Source organism: Heterocephalus glaber, unplaced genomic scaffold, assembly GCF_053883595.1.
Source record: "Heterocephalus glaber isolate CG9 unplaced genomic scaffold, H.glaber_assembly_v1.0 deba00001504, whole genome shotgun sequence".
NCBI classification, from domain to species: domain Eukaryota; kingdom Metazoa; phylum Chordata; class Mammalia; order Rodentia; family Bathyergidae; genus Heterocephalus; species Heterocephalus glaber.
The window spans coordinates 12,731,361-12,754,697 of NW_028258324.1; the positions used below are offsets into that span (position 1 = coordinate 12,731,361).

At 35.2% G+C, this 23,337-nt stretch overlaps 1 protein-coding gene across 4 annotated transcripts in view; it reads right to left on the reverse strand.

Annotated features, from left to right (window-relative positions):
- Positions 1-23,337, reverse strand: part of Stag1 (STAG1 cohesin complex component) — a 377,958-nt gene that overhangs the window by 132,493 nt on the left and 222,128 nt on the right. For all 4 annotated transcript variants that reach the window (XM_021246771.2, XM_087186950.1, XM_013070789.3 and 1 more), the window contains one exon: positions 3,015-3,138. In XM_021246771.2, the coding sequence (XP_021102430.1) occupies positions 3,015-3,138 (124 nt within the window). The remainder of the gene's footprint in view (positions 1-3,014; positions 3,139-23,337) is intronic.

Here is a 23,337-nt window from a genome sequence, read left to right on the forward strand (position 1 = left end):
ATGCACAGAGAAAGGCAATCAGGGTCACCAGTGTAAATCCAAAAAGATTAAGATATTTAGCTAAACACCTAGAAACTACTACTGCTAAATTTTAATTAGGCATGTTCTATATCATCCTTCTGGGGAGAACCAAAATGAGCTGTTAAAGACTAAAAATCATATGTAAAACTTTTGTCTTATTTAGGAGGATAGACAAGGTTATAACCCTTAACATTCTACATCAGGATAAAAGTTTTATCAGCTTATTTGAAAGAGGCACAGGATGAATCCAGAGATAGAAGCCATAGCCTAGAGAGAGTGTGATAGAGTGTGATTTCAATCAGATAACTAAAACAAGAGAAAGAAAATAAAGGGGGGTGGAATACAGTGAGAATGACAAAAGTTTAGAAGAGATTATTTAATACTTATGTCTTTTTCCTAAACAAAGTAACTGGAGATGATAGGAAAGGTTTAAGAAACTATTTCAATGAATATAGTACAAGGGCAATCTATTTCATCCTTTATCTAAAGACTGGATTTCTGCAAAACAATTTAGTGACTTTTAAAAAACTGATGGCTACTTTTTGGTAAGCCACCTCAAATCAGTGTTTTTTCCCCAAAATTTGATCTGCATATGAGGTTTTGTTAAAACTGGTGACTGCTATATGAATTCAGATTAATACAAGGTGGGTGAACAACAACTAGTAGGGAATAAAGAAGCATGATACTTTAAAGCAATTCCTAATAAGAACTTTCTTGTTGAATTTTGGAGGGTATATACATGCTTGAGGGTACATTGTATAATTCCATATTTTCTCACATTGAATCTAATTAAATCAACCTGAGATAGGTTTAAGTGTAAAGGTCCAGATCATGTGGGATTTAATAACAGAAACATGGACTATAGCTTTATCTTTATTACTGAAAAGGAAAGGATATAAATTGTTAGGGAAGATTCAGATTCAGGAAAAAAATCAGATTTTAAATTAGATGAAGTGTTGGGGAAAGAAAAGAATCTTTTTAAAATCACAAATTAAAAACATTAAACTTAAGTTACCAACTTGTGATTTTTCTATACTATGAACTCATAGCAAAAGTAGCCTATAAAATTCCTATGCAGTCTTTAATTATACTTTATGTAATTATGTGGTCTTTTCGAAAACAAATTTTTAAACTTTATTACATAACAAAATATCAGATATATTTCTATAGACCTTTATTTCCATGTAAAATATTTATACTCATATATTATGCTTACATAACATTTTACCATGTAGGATTACCATAATTTTATACTCAGAGTTTTGGTATTTTTCTTCATTCTGTAATTGGATACTAATATTTTTTTTTGGTACCAAGGATCGAATGTGGGACCTTGTGCTTTCAAGGCAGGCAGCGGAACCACTGAGTTAAATCCTCGGCTAGTTTTTGTTTTAATATAATTAGGAACACATTTAACAGTTATTTGTTTAAAGATATAAAGTATAGTAAGGTTTGCATATTAAAGCAAATGAGCTTGCAGAAGTAGAACACTAGAAGACTATCCATATTTTATTTTATTTTATTGTACATTAAAAATTGTAGTTTAAAAATAAGTTTTATTAGTGCACATATGCAGTACATGAAATAGGCAGTATATGTACATAACACATCTTCATTCTTTTTTATTCCCCTTCCCCTCCCCAACTCTACATTCTTTCCCTGTTTTTATTATCATCATTATTTTTAGTTCATGTTTATAGCATACTGTATAGTGTTTACAGGATTCATCGTATTTGATATGTGTACATGACACATCTTAAATCTTTTTGCATCTTCTCTTCTCACCCTCAAAATATATGTATATTTTTTGTACCGGGGATCAAACTCGGGTCCTTGCACTTGCGAGCAAGTGGCGCACCCTCAAAATATTTTTGAGAATACTTAGTGTAATCATGTTTTAAAAGTATACCATGCATGGCACTGTGTAATTCCAGCATTCTGAGTGGATGCAACAAGTGGATTGAGCCCAGCCTGGGGAACTGAGACTTACAGAGACCTTGTCTCAAAATAAAATGTAAAAAAAGGGGCTGGGAATGTAGCTCAGTATGAAGCCCTTGGGTTCAATCCTCAGTACCACAAGGGAAAAGAAAAAAAGGTAAATGCTTTACATGCTGATAAGACAGAGAAAATAAGCTTTACATCATTATCAACTCTATCTTTAAAAGTCTAAGAATAGAACTGCATTTTAGAAAATAAAGTAGCTTCTGATATCTATGACACTTTAAACAATTCAAAGTGAATGTAACAAATTAAAATTGTTATACAGTTTCTATATTTTTAAATATCTGGCAGTTCCATTTATACAATGTCAGGTCTTTTCTTTATAACAACTCTAGTAATTTATCATTCTTATCCTTGGTTATTTTGAATGTTAATTATTCAGGAGTTAATGATCTGAGATTCCTTTTAAAGTCAGATCCTTGTCTATAATGCTAGAGGTAGAAACAGATTTTTAGCCGGGGATTTAGCTCAGTTGGTCCGCTGCCTGCCTTGCAAGCACAAGCTCTCAAGTTCAATCCCCAATACCAAAAAAAAAAAAGAAACAGATTTTTAGATCAAATATTCTAGACTTCAATAAATCTATTCAATTAATAAAACTGATATGACCCTAGAAAAATCTAAACAAGAAAGTTTATTTATTTTTATTATATTATGAGAAACAAATCTTCTTTTATTCCAAATTAGAAAGTGACTAAAATTATAATTTCTCGGGATACTTATATGTAATGTTTTATGAGTTCAGATATATCAATCTTGAGTTAAGACAGCACTACACCTAAGTAACAGAGGGACACATGGATCAAAGTGTCAGTTTCATCATGACCATTAAATAAACAATTAAGCTTTATGAGAGCTTTACAATTATTGTTTCATCATCTCAAATTTCACATTATCACAACTCTTAAAAATTCACCTATTATAATTTTGATTCCTAGCATACTGGTATTAAGACAAGTATACCTTCCTTCAAAGTTTAAAAGACAATAACTTACCCTGTCATGAAGAGTCCAGCCAACATATTTTAGGTAACTGTCATTTAGGAAGGCATCACTATACATTTTCATCCATACTCCAATCTCTTCAATACAAATGGCTCTAATCTCAGCAATAGCATCACTTGTTGGGTGATAGGGAGAAAAGAAACCTCTGATTAATATCCAAAGTTTTAAGGTATTTGCAAACAGCAAGGATAAATATTTGTTTCTTTTTTTTTTTTTTGGTACCAGGGATCAAACTCAGGACCTTGCGCTTGCAAGGCAGGCAGTAGCACCCCTGAGCCAAATCACTGGCCCTATCTGTTTCATTTTAAGATAGAGTCCACTGTGTAGTCCAGGCTGGCCATGAACTCACAATCCTCCTGCCTTACCCCACTAAGTACTTCATTACAGGCATGAGTCTTTTATCTTTATTTTTTTAGGCCGAAGAATGGGGAAAAATAATGTACTTTTGCTAAAATGGGAACAATCTTGTTGACTGTTCTGTGAAGTGGTAGCAGAACAACCCCAAATGTTAGGATTTTGGCTCCCTGCCCAGACAGCTCTTCAGCTTGCTATAAGCATCTGATGCAATCCTATATTTAAGATCTCTGAATCATGAGCAAATAAAATGCTGATACTTTTTTTTTTTTTTTGGTACCAGGGATTGAACTCAGGATCTTGCGCTTGCGAGGCAGGCGGAGGTACCACTGAGCTAAATCCATGGCCCAATGCTGATACTTTTAACTCATTTTTTACAAGGTTATTATCCCTAAATTTAAAAAAACATAAGTTAACATAATTTAATTTTTAACTCTCCAACTTATACAAGGCAATAATACATGGCAATAATCTGTCAAGTTTAGTTGGAATTTTATTATTAAGGCACTTTGTATCTCTTTGGTGACAAAAAGAGTGTTGGAATTCAAATATTTCATTCTCTGCTCTTGTAAATCAATTTCTTCTATTCTCCTATAACATAAAAGTCATACTACCGACTACAATATTTAGTTTTTCTACTTTCTGATTATATTTATTTCTCATAGAAAGGTCCTACAGTATAGGCTTAACAGTACAGGATCCACAGAAAGTCATCATGAATTCAAATCTTGGTCCTGCTATTTACTAGACATGACTTTATTCTTTCTTAGGTTTCCTTAGCTATAAAATAGTGAAAATTACAGGACCTAGCTTACAGACATACTGTGGGAATAAAGTTACTTAATACAAGTAAAATACTTAGAATTGCAACTGGTACTTACTAAGCTTACCATACATGTTAGCTCTTACACTCTCTGAGTTTTATCAATCTAAACATAGACAGACAATATAGTATATAAAGTAGATTTACTATAACTATGAGATGATGTTCCTAGACCTTTTTAATACAAAATATGAAGGGGTCTGGGATATTTTTTTCTTAATATGCAAGTTTTTAGACATAAAAGTATAGAAACAATAGAATGAATAACTGTGTGTCCACTGCTCAGTTAAAAAGTAAAATACAATGGAGAAGACTTCTTATACACTTCTTGCCAATTCATCTCAGTCCCTAAGAGTAAATTTAGCAGTTTTAACTTCATATGTATTGCTTTATACAATTAAAAAGTTCACATAAATATTCTGTAGGTATAATTCTCCAATTTACTTTTTTCACAAACCATTTTGCAATTTATATATATATTGATAGTTTTACTATACTATCTTAAACTCATATTCATTGTTCATGTCTATGAATACATTACAAATTATTTATACATCATCTCACTGTAGAACATTTAGGGGTTTTATTAACAATGATGTCTTGGCCAGGGATTTAGCTCAGTGGTTTCGCTGCCTGCTGCGCAAGCACAAGGACTGGAGTTCGATCCCCAGTAACAAAAAAAACAATGATGTCTTTAACAACTCTGGATATGCATATGCATGAGTTTATCTACAGCAGTGTTTTTCAAGCAATGTATTACTACCCAGTAGCACAATACGAAACAGTGAGTAGGAACAAATACATTAAAGTACATACGATACAAGTACACAGGATAAAAAAATATGAAAGCACTCTACTTCTTTGTTATGGTAAAGATCTTAAGGTTTGCCCCAAAGGGCCATATGCTAGAGGCATGGTCGACAGCCTGTGGCAGTACCTTTAGGAGGTAAAGGCTACTGGAAGGAACTTAAGTCACTGGGGCATGTCTGTGGAGGATCCAAGTCTTTTCCTCTTTTTCCCTTCCCAACTGTCATGAAGTAAACAGTCTCTTTTCTGTATACTTCCCATCATGATGTACTGCCTCACCATTTGTCAAAGGCAACAAGGCCAAGTGAAGAGGGAAGGAAAACTTTGAAACCATGATCCAAAATAAGTCTTTACTGACTTTAAGCTATTTGTCCTAAAAGTTGTGATGGAAATTTGATTAACATAATATGGTTAGTAATCTCCCTTGAGACTACTGTGTACTCACTGTAAGATATAGTCAACATATCTGTCAATGTTTTCTCATACCCAGAAGTGAAATTATTGGATGAGAAGAAATCTGTATCTTCAACTTTATCATACACTTAAAAATTTCTTAAATCAGTACTTCACATCCTTGTTAGACACTTGGTTTTATCCTATTTGATATACATTTCCATCTCTAAATGCTGCAGGCTTATATACTTTATTGTATTGTGACTATATAAATAAAAACAAATGGTAAAGAAAAAAATCTCACTCATCAAATACCAAAATTATTCATTTTAGCTCTGTCAGTACTACCAAGTAGTAATGTCCCCATCAGTAATCCATTAGACTATTTTGCTGTACTATCCTTGTCAAAGTCAAGCCCAGGCAGACTGGCGATTCCAGGTACTCAGGAGTCATGGTCAGAAGGATTACAAGTTGGAGGCCAGCCTGGGCCACTACTGAGACCCTGTCTCTGTCTCAAAATAAAATAAAAAGAAATGTGGATGTAGCTCAGTGCAGCATCTGTCTAGCATTTAAAAGGTCCTGGATTCAAACCTGAGTACTGCAAAACAAAATAATACAAAACAGTACAAATAAATCAGGCTAAGTTTTTTATTGCACAACTTCATGGTAGTAGTGTGAGGTAAAAATTGGAAAGTACAATATAATGATTACAACTATAATGAGCACTACAATGTACTTAGTATTCTATCACATTTAGGTTAATTTGTAAAATTACCAATGATATTAAGATTGTGGTTGGCTATTTCCATAGGTCAGAGAATATAAAGGTTTAGATTCATTTCAGTGGGGAAATCTTTCTTAAAACATTTTTTTACAGCTACCTCTACCTCTACACCTAATTTCTACGCATCACACCCTTCAGCAGCTCTGTGGATTGAACCATGCTACAGTATATCCCTATCCTCTAATAACATTTTTGTCTTACCTATTAAGACTCCTAAACAGCTTATATCCTTAGAGCACAGTTTCCCTGTATGCACTGGCAATATTTTGATAGAAAATATTTTCTGAGAATCTCAGTTCTAGTCATATCAGATGCCAGTTTGATCCTTTTTACATTAACTAAAACAAAAGGGCCTTTTATAGATTAATCATTTTTTATATATGACCATATTATGTAATCACAAACCAGAGAGTAAAATTAAAATTCTTTATTGGTAGTTTTAAAGTATGCCTACAAATTCATTTATTTCCAGAACCTATACGTCAATAAGATGGACAACACAGAAGAAATGGACAGATTCCTAGATACATATGAATTACCAAAGTTGAACGAAGAAGACCTAAAAATTCTGAACCCAATATCAACCAATGAAATTGAAAATGTAATTAAAAACTTATCAACTAAGAAAATCCCAGGCCCTGATAGCTTCACTGCTGAATTCTACAAGACATTTAGAGAGGAACTGCTGCCACTACTGTTTAAACTCTTCAATGAAACTGAAAGGGAAGCTATACTCCTGATTTCATTCCTGGAAGCAAGCATCACCTTGATCCCCAAAGCAGAGAAAGAACCAACTGAAAAAGAGAACTGTAGGCCAATCTCACTAATGAACATAGATGCAAAAATCCTTAAGAAGATACTGGCAAACAGAATGCAGAAGATCATCAAGAAGATCATACACCCTGATCAAGTGGGATTCATCCCAGGGATGCAGGGATGGTTTAATATACGAAAATCAATTAATGTAATACACTATCAATAGAGCCAAGGACAAAAACCACATGATTATCTCCATAGATGCAGAAAAAGCATTTGACAAACTCCAACATACATTTATGATAAAAACCCTACAAAAAATTGGAATAGATGGTCTCTACCTCAAACTGATAGAAGCCATCTATGAAAAACCAACAGCCAATATCATACTAAATGGTCAAAAACTGAAATCCTTCACACTCAAATCAGGAACAAGACAAGGATGTCTACTATCGCCACTATTGTTCAATATAGTTCTGGAAATATTAGCCATGGCAATGAGACAAGAGAAAGAAATAAAAGGAATAAAGATAGGTAATGAAGACATCAAATTGTCATTCTTTGCAGATGACATGATACTCTATATAGAAGACCCCAAGAACTCCACCAAAAGTCTTCTAGATTTAATAACCAAATTCAGTCAAGTAGCTGGATACAAGGTCAACACACAAAAATCAATAGCTTTCCTCTACACCAATGACAGACTCACTGAGAGAGAAATAAGGCAAGTAATTCCTTTCACAATAGCATCCAAAAAACTGAAATACCTAGGAATCAACCTAACAAAAGAAATCAAAGACCTCTTCTCTGAAAACTATGGCACTCTGAAAAGAGAGATTGAAGATGATATCAGAAAATGGACAGACAGCCCCTGCTCCTGGGTAGGAAGGATTAATATAGTGAAAATGGCCATACTTCCAAAACTGCTATATAGATTTAATGCAATTCCAATTGAGATCCCAGCAGCCATACTTCATAGACCTCGAGAAAACAATCTAAAAATTCATTTGGAGCAAGAAGAGACCCAGAATAGCAAAAGCAATTCTAGGTAACAGAGACATGGCAGTGGGTATCACAATCCCCAACCTGCAACTCTACTACAAAGCTACTGTGATAAAAACAGCATGGTACTGGCAAAGAAACCTGAGGACCAGTGGAACAGATTGGAAGATGCAGAAACAACGCCAGACACACTCAGCCATCTCATCTTCTATAAAGGAGCCAAACACCCTGACTGGAGGAAAGATAGCCTCTTTAATAAATAGTGCTGGAAAAATTGGGCTTCAACTTGCCAAAGATTAAAACTAGACCTATATCTTTCACCATGCATTAAACTAAAATCAAAATGGATTAAAGATCTAAATATTTAAATAGAAACTCTGAACCAGTTGGAACAGAGGTTAGGTAGAACGCTTGAAGACATCAGTGTAGGAAAAGATTTTATGAACAAAACCTCAGTTGCCCATGAACTAGCACAAACAATCAACAAGTGGGATCTCTTCTTATTCAAAGGCTTCTGCACAGCAAGAGAAACCACCAGCAGTGTGAAGAGACATCCCACAATGTGGGAAAAAATCTTCACCTGCTCTTCCTCAGACAAAGGTCTACTATCTCGAATTTATAAAGAACTTAAAAAGATCAGACCTCCCAAATTTAAAGACCCAATCCAAAAATGGGCATCTGAAATGAACAGACATTTCTCAGACAAAGAAGTAGAAATAGCAAATAAATACATGAAAAAATGTGCAACACCACTGGTCATTCGAGAGATGCAAATGAAAACAACACTGAGATTCCACTTCACTCCAGAAAGAATGGCTGCTATCATGAAATCAACCAATAAGAAATGCTGGCGGGGCTGTGGGGAAAGAGGAACCCTGCTCCACTGCTGGTGGGAGTGTAGACTGGTGCAACCACTGTGGAAATCAGTATGGAGATACCTCAAAGAGCTAGGACTGGAAGTCCCATTTGACCCCACTATTCTACTGCTGGGGATCTTCCCCAAAGAATTAAAAGAAACATACCACAGTGATATATGTGCACCCATGTTCATAGCAGCACAGTTTGTAATAGCTAAAAACTTGGAAACAGCCCAAATGCCCATCAGCTGGAGACTGGATAAAGAAAATGTGGTTTTTTATAAAATGGAGTACTACTCAGCCATAAAAAATGAGAAATTAGAGACATTTATAGCTAAGTGGATGCACATTGAGGCAATACTCTTAAGTGAAATAAATAGGACACACATGTGTAAATACCGAATAGTTTCTCTGGTGTGAGAAACTGAAAGTGTAAATAAGGACTAAATGTATAATAGGTCATGTGAAATAGGAAGAAAGGGGGCAAAGGGGAAGGAAGTGGGAGGGCTAGGGGAAAGGATAGAAGGGAATGGGATTAATATGAGAAAATGAAAAAATAGGAACAAAATCTTTGTAAATAGGGAAGAATGGAGGGGTTGAAGGGAGGGCTGGGCAAGGGTGAAAAATAAGAACCAAGAGAGACTATGTAAAGGTGCAAATTTCCAATGATGAATGTCATTATATTGTATACCTAAAATGTACCAATGATTAGAATGAATAATCGATAATGTAAAATAGGAAGAAAAGGTCCGAAGGGGTAGCGGTACTGGGAGGGGCAAGGGAAAGGAAAGAAGGGAAAGGAAAAATGATGAGAAATGGAAAAAATGGAAATAAAGGCTTTGTAAATAGGGAATGGTGGAGGGGGTGAAGGGAGGGCTAGGAATGGGGAAAAAATAAGAACCAAGATGCATTTTGTAAAGGTACAATTCCCAATGAGAAATGTAATTATGTTGTATACCAATAAAAGAATTTAATTAAAAAAAAAAAAGAAATCATCCAGTAACAAATGCTGGTGGTGGTGTTGGGAGAAAGGAACCCTTCTCCATTGTTGGTGGGAGTGCAGACTGGTGCAACCACTGTGGAAATCAGTATGGAGGTACCTCAAAGAACTAGGACTAGAGGTCCCATTCAACCGAGCTATCCCCCTGCTGGGATTCTTCCCAAAAGAATTAAAAGAATCTTACCACAGCACTATATGTCCACCCAAGTTTATAGCGGCACAGTTTGTAATAGTGAAATCTTGGAAACAGCCCAAGTGCCCATTAACTGGAAACTGGATAAATATGTGTTTTTTTAATAACATGGAGTACTACTCAGCCATAAAGAATGACAAACTAGAGATATTTATAGCTAAATGATGCATTATTAAGTGAAATAAATAGGACACATGTGTAAATACTGAATAGTTTCTCTAGTGTGAGAAGCTGAAAGTGTAATTAAGGATACACATGGGTTTAATGGCCTAATAACATATTTATCGGATTGTGTTTCCATCACGTCCTATGACTGTATCGAAACTTAAATTAGGGAGAAACTTGGCTTATGTGGAGTCTGCTAACTAACTGGAGTTTTTTTCCAGACCACAATTTGTTCCATGTTGGTTTCGGGGATCTTTCTGATACAAATCACATCCTCTGGTGTATTGTTGGTGCTTGAGATGCTCTTTTAAGTTATATGGAAAAATGTTGAAGTGCTTTTCAGTTTTGTTTTGGGTGAGTTCTACTGTATTTGAATATTATTGTACTTTTTTTCCCCTTGCATTGTTCTTTGAATGGATTAAATTTGTGTGTGTGTGTGTGTGATAATAAAGTTATTTTAAAAATAAGAAAAAATACAGGACCTGAGGAACATGATGAAATCCCAATATAGCTAACAAATGGAATCCATAAAGCAGATGAAAACAAATTTCCAGGAGATTAAAAACTTCATTAAAAGTTTACGCAGCAGAATGGGCCAATGTGAGGACAGAATTTCAGATATAGAAGATTGCAATTCATGACTAGGAAAAGAAAAATGGCTTTAAAATTGTAAGGGACCATGAGAAATCAATCCAGCAGTTGCTCGATGATGCAAAGAAGAATAACATAAGGCTGATTGGAGTCAATGAAGAAACAGGAGAGAGTGCAGATGACATAAAAAAACTCTTCACAGAAGTGATGGCCATAAACTTCCCAAGCAGGGGAAAAGAATTTGACATACAGATAAGGATAAGCAAGGCATATAGGACTCGAAGTTGATAAAAAAAAATCTACACATAGGCATATAATAGTTAACATTCCAGAAACCCAACAGAAGAGCAAAGTTCTACAAGCAGCTAGACAAAAGAAATAAATCACATACAAAGGAAAGCCCATTAGAATTACAGCAGACTTCTCAACACAAACCCTCAAGGCAAGAAGAGCTTGGAGTGGCGTATTTCAAGCCGTAAAGGAAAACAGCCTCCAACCCAGATTGATGTACCCCTACCTTTCAAAACTGATGGAGAAATAAGATAATTTAATGACAAAGGGCACCTTAGGAACTTCATGAATACCAAACCAGCACTCCAAAAGATTTTAGACAATATCCTAGGAAAAGAACTAGGATCACAACCCCAGGAAGCCCAGCAGAATGAATTCATTGGGCCCGACAAGAAATTAAACGCAAAGGGGGAGAATCCAACAAAAAGAAAAAGTCATGAGAATGATAAGTCAGTATGTTTGAGTTATAACCATCAATGTTAATGGTCTCAATTCAACAATCAAGAGAAATAAACTGGCAGAATGGGTCAAGAAGCAAGATCCAACAATATGGTGCATATAAGAAACTCTTAATTTAAAAAGAATCTCATGGACTGAAAGTGAAACCGTAGAAAACAATACTCCATGTGACAGGAACCTGAAAAAAAGCAGGAATAGCTATCCTCTTAGGAGATCAAGTGGATTTCAAACCAAAATCTGAAACACTTCTGGTCCAAGAATTTCAGATAAGGGACAGTCAACCTGTATGTACAAATCTATTGTGAACATGTGTTTTCATTGCTCTTAATTAAAAACTTAAGAACAGAACTGTTGGTACTTAACAGTAATACAAGAAATTTCTATATTGTTTTCCAAAATGGTTTTATCATTTTACATTCACATTAGCAGTATTATAAAGTTTTAACTGGTTCACATCTAAAGCTGACATCTGTTCTTTTAAAACTTTTAACTTAATCTCCTTAATGAGTATTACGATCTTGTTATTGTATTGATTAGTATTTTTCTGATTCTAGTGTTGCACACCTTTCTTTATGCTGTACTGGCTATCATCTTCTTGTGTCTACTTTTTTTTTTTGGTACCAGGGATCGAACTCAGTACCTTCTGTTTGCCAGGCAGGCGGCAGCACCACTAAGCTAAATCCCCAGCCCCCTGTGTCTACTTTTTAATTGGGTTGTCTATTAATGAGCTGTAAGAGATCTTTATATATTCTGCCCACAGGTTATATGTATTATAAATACATTCTGGTTAAAGACTACTTTTCATTTTTTTAACGATGTCTTTTAAAGTTCTAAATTTTGATGAAATCCCATTTATCAATTTTTTCTTTTATACATCATGTTTTTTGTATCCTAGGAAATTCTTTCATACCCAAAATTCATCAACATTTTCCATTATAATTTCTTCTTAAAGTTTTATAATTTTAGTCTTTCATATTTAGGTTCATAGATCCTTTCAAGTCAGTTTTATATATGGAAATAAAGGGTTAATAGGCAAACTGTTGAAACTCATGCCACCTGAAAATTGTGACAGCTGCAAAGTAACATGCCCCATACAATAAAAATGATTAATAACTAAATTTTAAATCTGAAACGAAAAAGTTCATTATATAGCATGACAATGAAAGTGGTGTAAGCAAAAATAAAACTGTGCACCAAGAATTCTATATGGAGCAAAAGTATCTTTAAAAATTAAGTAAAGTTGAAATGATTTAATGATTTTCCAGATTACAAATGATAAGCTGGGCAAGGTGGCAAATGCCTATAATCCCAGCACTTGGGAGGCTGAAACAGAAGGATAGCTACTACTACTTCTGCCTGGGCAATTTACTGAGGCTGCGTGTGGAGGCATATGCTTGTAATCCCAACACTCTGGGAAGCTAAAGTAGAAGGGGTGTAAATTCAAGCCCAACAGAAAACACATATAAAGAATGTAAGAAATATTAATAAGAGGATAAATATAAAGGATGGCATAAATATTTTTCTTCTCAATTTTATTTAAAGACATTAAGATAGCATACACTGATAGTGATAACACTGTATTATGGGGCAAGGAACAAATATGAATAAAATATATATGATAGTAACAAAAAGGAAAAACAAAACAACAGTTATGTTGGAAAAAAAATTCTATACCTTTGAAAAATTTATGCCATGTTTATGGAATGCAGTTTCTGGTAACTTATGATTCATACTGTAATCACAAGCACATCCATGATGAAAATATTTTTAGATAGGATGAAAACACAAGATCTAAATGTTCTAAATGTTATTTAAAAGAGATATACTTCATATTGAAAGACATAAGTTAAAAATGAAAGGATCATAAAAGAAAAGAGTAATCATAAGCTGGGGAATATGATCATTTGTTAAAAAGTCTTTATAAGACAAAAAGTATCAGACAAAAAGGATTAAAGAGACACATTTCATGATAAATGAATTACTAAATCAAGAAGAGAGAACAGCAGAATATATTCTTTATACATGTATGCAGAATTGTCTTTCAAAAATCTACATGTTGGACAAAAATATCACATTGTCGTAAAAGGAAAGTTCTCAAACTAGGTTTACTAATAACAACAGAGCTAAAGTAGAAATTAATGGCAGAAATTTGAAAAACTTCCAAACATTTGGAAATGAAGAAGACTTTGTTCAAAGAATGTCAGGAAAGTAGTGTTTGGAGAAAAATTTACAGCTTAAAATGAGAGATAAGAAAAGGAGGATGTAAAATCAATAATTTACTGCTTATACATTAAGAAAGTATTGGGGTGGGGATTTAGCTCAATGATTCCACAGCCTGCCTCGTGAGTGCAAGGTCCCGAGTTGGGGGGGGGGAGAGACAGGGGGGAGAGGGAGAGAGGGAGGGAGAGGGATTAAAACCACAACAAGGAGACAGAAATAATAAACACTGAAGCAGAAAGCAATGAAATAAAAAATAGAAAAAAGTCAATGAAAATAAAAGTATATTCTTTGAAAAGTTGAACAAAGCCTTTGGCTAGACTAGAACACAAAATCATTTTCTCTTTCCTTCTTTTTTGGACATTTGAGACAGGGTCTTGCTAACTTTGAACTCACTATGTAACCCAGGCAGATCTCAAACTTGCAGCAATCCCCCTACCTCAGCCTCCCATGTGCTGGGATTATAGGCATGTAACACCAGGCCTGACAAAGAATTACCATTTTCATGAAATTGACACATTAGGTAAAAAACATGAATTGCCAAATCTGATTAAATAAGAAACACCAATTCGGGATAGATCTAAGACAATTATTAAATAAAACTCATCACACAAAACAAAGCATGGGATCAAAAGGCTTGCCTAGTAAATTTTACTAAAAATATAAATAATAATATTAATCTTTTATGAACTCATTCAGAAATCAGATCAGGAGGAAAAACATCTCAGTGTATTCTGAGAGTCTCGTATTCCAAATACCATCTAGCACAGTTTTGTTCTGGAATATCCCTAAAAGGTCTATGTGTTAAAGGATCGATCCTGGCGCTATTAGAAGGTAGAAACCATTTAGAGGTGGTGCCTAGTGGGAGGTTTTAGGTCAGTGGACGCTTGCCTTCATAAGGGTCTTTGGGGAAAGGAAGGGAATGTCAAAAGAATTAAGATGTGTTATGTATGTGTACTACCTCCCCATGATGAGTGTAATCATTATGTACTGCAAACACGTACTAATAAAAATTAAAAATTTTAAAAAGGGGGCCAGGGATTTAGCTCAGCGCCACTGCATCTGCCTCACAAGGGCAAGATCCTGAGTTTGATCCCCAGTACAAAAATATAAACTAAAAATTTTAAAAGGAATTGTGGACCCTAGTCTCTTCACGTTGGAGTTTTAGGTTTTTTCTTTTGTGTTGTCTTTTCTTTTTAATATTCTGGTCATGAGGTGGTGTGGCTGCACTGCAGACTTCCAACCATGGTTAGCTGTCTCCACATGCCTAAATTCAATGATTGGAGACAACAATCAACTCTGGACCAAAATGTCTAAAATTGTAAGTCAAAATAAATCTTTCTTCTTCTCTGTCTTTTCTTTTTGTTTTTGGAGAGAGTCTTGCTTTGTAGTACAGGTTAGCCTTGAACTCACTATATAGCCCAGGCTGGCCTCAAACTTGGGCCATTTCTCCTGCTCAGCCTCCTGAATGCTGAGATTATAAGAGTGTTCCACTACTTCTAGAGCCTTTCTTCTTTTTAAGTTTATTATCTCAGGAATTCTTTTAACAGTTATGGGAAGCTAACTAATATATACTCTTCATCAAAATATATGCAAAATTCTCAAAATATTAGTAAATCCAATATACTACTACATAAAAAGCTAATGCTATAAGAAAACCATGTGTAATTTTTCACAGAATGGAATATTAATGTAATACATGAAAATCAACTGAGGAAATGCACCTTGTTAAGAGAATCAAGAAAAGACTGCATGATCATCTCAATTAAAACAGAAAAGAACAAAATCAATCATGCCAAAAAGCACTGAACAGATTAGGCTATAAGAAAAAGTTCTCATTTTACTAAAGGTAATCTACACATAAATGCTAAGTACTACCAAATGCTTAATCTTTTGTGTGATTTGTTTTATTTTTATTTGGTACATTACAATTGTACATATATATGGTGTTCAATGTAATGTTTCAATACATGTATATGCTCTGTAATGATCAGAGCAGTGTAAATGATACCATCATCTTAACATTGTTTCATTTCTTTGTGCTGAGAACATTCAAAATCATTTATTTTAGTTTTTTTTGCAGTATCACTACAGTCATGCTACTGTGCCACAGCATCACAAAACTTATTCCTCCTACGTATTTGTAATATGGTATCCAATGATCAGTATCTCTCCATCCTGGCCTCCCTCCTACAAAACCCAGCCTGTAGTAGTAATAACCAGTATTCTCTGCACTTCTGTGAAATTAACTTTGTTCTTTTTTCAGTACTGGGGACTGAACCTAGGGAGTGCTGAGCTATATCCCTAGCACTTTTTTAAAAAAAATCTTGAAACCGGGTCTTCTTAAATTTCCCAGGCCTCAAACTTGTATTCTTCCTGCCTCAGCCTCCTGAGGAGCTGGGATTATAGGCATACACAAAATTGCCTGGTGGTGTGACATTAACCTTTTTAGTTGTCACCTATGAGTGAAATGCAGTATTTGTCTTTCTATGCCTAGCTTATTTCACATAACAGAATTTCTAGGGCACATCATACTTTCACAAATGACAGGGTTTCATTCTTTTTAATGACTAAGTGGTATTCCATTATGTGTATATATACACCAAATTTTCTTTACCATTAATCTGTAATGGATAAAGGTAGTTTGATTCTATACTTTGGGTACTGGCAACAGTGCTGCAATAAATATGGTAGTGTAGTTGTCTGACATACTGAAGGATTTCTCCTGGCTTGGAAACTGTAACCAAGAAGTATGTAGCAGTCCTCATTCACAGACACCTGAAGTATATGCTGGTAGAGAAATCTACAGCCTTCAAAGGTCCTAGGCCCTGAATGGGGAGGTGCCAGGATAGCACACCACTACACTGCACTAGATAAAAGAGATCTACCCACATTCTGCCTTCTCTGCCAGGCTTCTGCTGCACAGTACTGTAAGAGACTCTGCCAACCCAGGGTCACATGTAGCATCTGGACAGCTGCCCCCAGCAGCTTGGGCAACTCTGCTCTGTAAACTAGTCAGGTGACCTCACCCACACTCCCATGGACCTGGGAAACACTTAAGACAGCCCACCTTGAGTAACTGGTCCTGCTGAGGCCCCATATGAAACAAACAGGATGCCCTTCCAATCCTCATAAGACCACAAGAAGCTGTCAAATGACCCATTCTCAGAAGCATGGCCTATTGATGACCAGAAAAGCAGCCAGGCAGCCTACCTAACTTATACACAGCCCTAGGAAGCAGGGAGATAGCTCTCCTTGAGCAGGTTAGCCCCAGGAAATCTCATGAAGTTGCAGGTGTAATGCTCAAATATTGATAGGGACTCTGGTGTGGCCTGTTCCCTATTATACCACCTGGGAAACTGGTGCAAAACCCAACCCAGTGAGTCCCCAAGAAAGTGTCAGACACCTCCATGAGACCGTAAGAGTAGTCTCATGCTCATGAGACCTGAGGACACTGACAGGTGGCTCCAAAAACTGACACAGGGTGCACTGTGCAAATAGTTGCAGGGAAACACAAACTGCCTAAGAGATCTGCACTTCAGAAGTCAGGGTCATGAAAACATGGTAGATTCTCATCCAACTTACTTAAGGGTTGTAGCACCAAGCAACTTCTCGTACTTCCCTAAAGATAAAATGACCATGAAAAATGCATGTCTGCAATCGATCCAGGACATGGAGGCAGCCATGACAGTGCAACTAAAGAAGGTCATGAAAAGGAACTTCCAAAGCTGCTTCAAAAATTGGCAAGAGCGGGCCAGGGATTTAGCTCAGTGGTTCCAGCGCCTGCCTCGCAAGCACAAGGTCGTGAGTTCAATTCCCGGTACCAAAAAAAAAAGAAAGTGGCAAGAGTCATGGACAGGTGTGTTCAAAATAAGGAGTATATTGATGGGGATTAATGTTTTCACAATGGGGTTGTAATTCATATCTCACTGTCAGGCGGCTTAAACCATCACTGGTATATGCCTGACTATCATATGCAGGACTATATGTATGTACCATTTGTACCAACGGTGGTAAAAGTTGCCTGATGGGAAACTCGGGCAGGTACCACCAGTGATTTAAGCCACTTGATGGGACCATGTTAATTGCAATATGCCTTTACTGTAATAACATGGAAAATAATTCACCGTATTTTTCCATCATACCTTATTTTGTGGCTCTATTCAAAGAGCTAAGATACGGAATCAGTCCAGGTGCCCATCAAAGATGAGTGGATATTAAAAAAATATAGTATATATACATTACTTACCCATAAAGAATAAAATCCTGACATTTGCATCAAAACAGAAGGAACTAGAGGATATTACGTTCAGTGAAAGAAATCAGACACAAGACATGTAAAAAAAAAAGATAAATTTTAAAAATTGACCTGAATATAGAATAATAATATAGGCTGGTACAGTGTGTTGGTATGTGTGTCAGAGGGAAAGTAGTTAAAGGGAGGCTGGATCTAGTGAGTGCACGCTACATGCATGTATGGAAATAGCACACTGAATCTTAATACATAAAATAGTATAATAAAAAATAATAATAAAACCTATAAGACTTGTAGTACACTACTGGATAAACAAATATCTCCATTATGGATATTCCAGAAACATAAAAGAAAAAAAAGTAACAGAAAATCTATGTAATGAAATAAGTGCTGAAAACTTCAACTCTTGGGAAAGATCCAGATATCTGTAATCCAAGAAGTTCACAGAACTCCTTCAAGATATATGACCAAAAAAGTTCTAACATGCACAAATGGTCAAAAATAGAAGCCTAGAAAGAATTTTAAAAGCAGCAAAAGAAAATCATCAGGTCACATATAAGGAAATCCTGAAAAAATTAACAATAGATTTCTCAGCATAAATATTAGAGGCAAGGAAAGAATGCAGTGATATATTCAAAGTCCTGAAAGAAAAAATACTGCCAACCAAGAATAAGAGACCCAGGAAAGCTACATTCAGGTATGATGAAAAAATAAATTCTTCTCAAGACCAAAAAAAAAAAACAGACTTCATATATCACACAGCTCTAAAAGAAATATATAAAAGTTCTAGACAAGAAACAAAAGAACATAACTATCATGAAAATATGCAAAGTACAAAATTAATTAGTCGCTTATATATAAGAGAAATTGAAAAAACAAGAAACCAGGAGAGAGAGGGAGGAAGGGAGGAAGGGTGGGAGGGGAAAAAGAGGGAGGAAGGGAGGGAAGGAGGCAGAGAGAAAGAGCCAGAGCTAACTAAATAAAATCAGAGATTAAATAGAAGACATCACAACTGATGTGACAGAAACACAAAGCATCATTAGGTATTATAATCAACAATTACACATCAACAACTCAGAAAACCAAAACGAATAAATTGCTAGACAGAAATGACCTATAGAAATTTTTAAATTAATTTTATTGGTACATTTAAGGTATGCAATATAATGACATTCATTACTGGAAATTCACATCTTTACATAATCCATCTTGGTTCTTATTTTTTCCCTATTCCCCTACCCTCCCTTCAACCCCTCTACCCCTCCCTATCTACAAAGACTTTGTTTCTAGTTTTTCTTTTTCTAACATTAATTCCATTCCCTTCTTTCTTTACCCCTACCCCTTCCACTTCCCCTTCCCCTGTGGACCTTTTCTACCTATCTCACATTGTCTACTATACCTTTTAGTCCTTATGTGCACTTTCAGGTTCTCACACTAGAGAAACTATTAGGTATTTACATGTATGTGTCCTATTTATTTCACTTAAGAGTATCCTGTATGACCTATAGAAATTTAACGATGAGGACAAAGAAATCCTAAACAGACCAAAACCAAGAAATACACAGTATTAGTAATAAAAAAAAAACTACCAACAAAGAAAAGCCCAGGACCAGATGGCTTCATACTTGTATTTGAGGAAACATTTCAGGAAGACATAATGTCAATTCTCCTCAAACTACTCCAAAGAGCTGAAAGGGAGGAAACCCTTTCAAACTCACTCTATGAAAACGCCATTGCCGTGATAACAAAAGCAACTTATGATTTAGTGAGACCTTGTCTAAAAGTTTAGAAAGAGCTGGGGATGTTAGCTCAGGGTGAAGTCCCTGGATTCAATCCCTAGTATTGATCGAAAGAAAGACAGGCAGACAAGACAGACAGACTGGGAAAAATATTTCCATATCATATATCTGAATATGGTTTTGAATCAAGAATACAAAAGTACTCCTATAAAACCAAATTGTTGGAATAAATTGATGCAAATCAGTAAGGGATGAAAAGACTTATACAACAGTATCAAGAAATTTCATCAAACTGACATAGAATAGTCAATAAAAGGGGCCTGGGACTTAGCTCAGTGGCACCACATCTGTCTTGCAAGCACAAGGTCCTGAGTTTGATGCCTGGCACCACAGGAAAAAAAAAAAAGTTTGCATTGTATTAAGCCACTAGGTCTATCGTAATGTGTATTTCAATTTGTTGGGCCGGGAATTTAGCTCAGTAGTTCCCCAGCCTGCCTCACAAGTGCAAGGTCGGGAGTTCAATCCCTTGTACCAAAACAAACAAACAAAAGAATAGTCAACAAAAGCAGAGCAAACAGAATATTCTTCAAGATAGAATGTATTATGGGACATAAAACTAATAAGTCATTTAAAAGCAAGCTGAGCACGCTGGTGCACACCTGCAATCCCTGCACTCCAGCAGGCAGAAGCAGGAGAATCACAACTTCAAGCCCAGCTTGGGCAATTTAGTGAGACTCTGCCTTAACATAAAAAATAAAAAGGTGGGGCTAGGGAGGCTCAGTGACAAGCTCTAGGTTGAATCCCAGTACCATAAACACATATGTAAATAAACAGCATTCAAATCACACAAAGTATGTTTTCTGAATAGTTATTTTTACAAATTAGAAATCAATACCAGAACACCCAATTAGAAATCCATCAAATATCTACAAACTGAATACTACTTAAAAACCTATGGTTCAAAGAAAAATTAAAAGTGATATTAGAATGTATTTTGAATGAAAATGAAGACACAATACATCCAAATTTAGGGGCCATACTAAAGCAGTGCTTAGAGAGACATTTATAGCAGCAAATTACTATAAAGTAAATGAGAAAGACTTCAAATCAATGACCTCAGTACCTCAGCTTCATCTTGAGAAAATAAAGTAGAAGAAAGAATAAAACTGCAGAAATCAGTGAACTAGAAAAATAATAGGAAAACAACATAATCAAAATGTCATTTCTTAAGAAAAAAAGTTAATAAAATTTATTAGCGCCAGACAGACCAGACAGACAGGGGGTAAAGAGTGGAGAGAAAAGTTAGGAAGGCAAGGTAGAGGATGAGAACGAGATAGAAGAGAACTAATATTATGAACAACTGTATGCTGACAGTTGAATATAATTCAGTGAGTTAAATGACTGTACCAATTTCTTCTAAGACATAACTATTAAAGGTTTTTTTGTTTTTGTTTTTGTTTTTGGTACCAGGGATGGAACTCGGGTCCTTGGGCTTGTGAGGCAGGCAGCAGATCAAAGGTTATTTTTTAAAAACATAAGAACAGTCCTGTACCTACCTGAGAAATTTAATTAGCAGTTACAAAACATTCCTACAAAGAAAACTCTAAGCTCCAATGGTAGAATTTACATGTAAAGAAATAACACCCAATTAAAAATAAACTGTTCCAGAAAATTAAAGGGAGAATACAGTGCAACTAAATATACAAGGCCAGCATAATCCAGATACCTAAGTGATCACCAATTCATTACCATGAAATTAAGAGATATTTATCTGTCTTGAAGACAGATGCAAAAATTTAGAGGAAAACTTTTAACAAGTCACATCCAATAATATATATTTTAAAATATATCATGACTGTAGGAATTCATAAATTCATATTAACATTTAAAACTCAACAACTTATTTTACCACATTCAGTGTTAGAAAATTAAAAAATGATCAATAGATGCAGAAGTTACATATAAAAATCCAACATACATTGCAAATATACTGTCACATAAATAGAAAACTTCCTCAATCCAAACAAATGACATCTACAAAAACCTTACAGCTAACCACAAACTTAATGCTGAAAGACACCAATTTTGCTTACTAAGCCAGACCAAAACAACAACAAAACGAGGAAGAAAAGGAGCAAAGGGGAAGGAAGTGGGAGGGCTAAGGGAAAGGATAGAAGGGAATGGGATTAATATGAGAAAATGGAAAAATAGGAACAAAATTTTTGTAATTAGGGAGGGCTGGAGGGGTTGAAGGGAGGGCTGGGCAAGGGTGAAAAATAAGAACCAAGAGAGACTATGTAAAGGTGCAACTTTCCAATGATGAATGTCATTATATTGTATACCTAAAATGTACCAATGATTAGAATGAATAATCGATAATGTAAAATAGGAATAAAAGGTCCAAAGGGGTAGGGGTAGTGGGAGGCGCAGGGGAAAGGAAAGAAGGGAAAGGAAAAAATGATGAGAAATGGAAAAAATGGAAATAAAGTCTTGTAAATAGGGAAGGGTGGAGGGCGTGGAGGGCTAGGAACGGGGAAAAAATAAGAACCAAGATGCATTATATAAAGGTACAATTCCCAATGAGAAATGTAATTGTGTTGTATACCTACAATGTACCAATAAAAGAATTTAATACAAAAAAAACCCCGAGTAGATATTGTATAATTCTATTTTTGTTAACACTTTAGAAAATGCACACAATTCATATAGTTGATCAATGATTGCTTGAGGATGCTGGGATAGGAGAGTGACAGGAAGATAAGTAGAAATAAATTACAGAGTACCATGGAAAACCTTGTAAGGATGATAGATTTAATCATTATCTTTCTTGTGCTTTTATAGATATATATTTCAAACTCATCAATTTATGTACTTATCTGTGTAGTTTTGTATCAATTATATGTTCATGAAGTTGTAGTAAAAAGAAAAAAAGACTACATGCAAAATATATGTAGTTCTTTCCTTTTCTGAAATAAATACATCAATAGTGGGTTACATGTTTAGTTGATGCAAGGAAGCGTATGTATAACTCCATTCACACAATCCATAATTAAAGTAATAGGCTTGGCTGTATTTCAAAAAATCTTTTTATACTTTGAGTTAATATTTTTAAGTCTGCTAAAATATCAATGTTTTAAACACATACACACACAAATGATTTCCCTGTTTAAACTATCTCTTTAATATTAATTCACCAACTACAGTAACAAGTGTGTATAACAACAGTGCATCCACTGTATACCTCCTTATCTGTATATCTAATTAACAGAAGTGTATGCTTATGATTCAGTACTTTGTATGTTTATGATTCAGTACTTTGTGAAATATGCTTTTATAATGTAGTTAGTATTTTATAAGATATGCCCGTAATCCCAGCACTTGGGAGGCTGAGGCAGGAAGACTGCTGTGAGTTCAAGGCGAGCCTGCACTATATAGTGAGTTCAAAGCCGGCCTGAAGTAATAGTAAGACCCTGTCTCAAAAAATTATTTTTAAAAAGTTTCATATTCCACAGAAAAACAAACTAAACTCATTTGCAATGGAGTATGACACAGACATACACACACAGGAAACTGCTAGCAGCCTCTAGCTGTTAATATGTATATAGTTGATGGTTTCACTAAAGATACA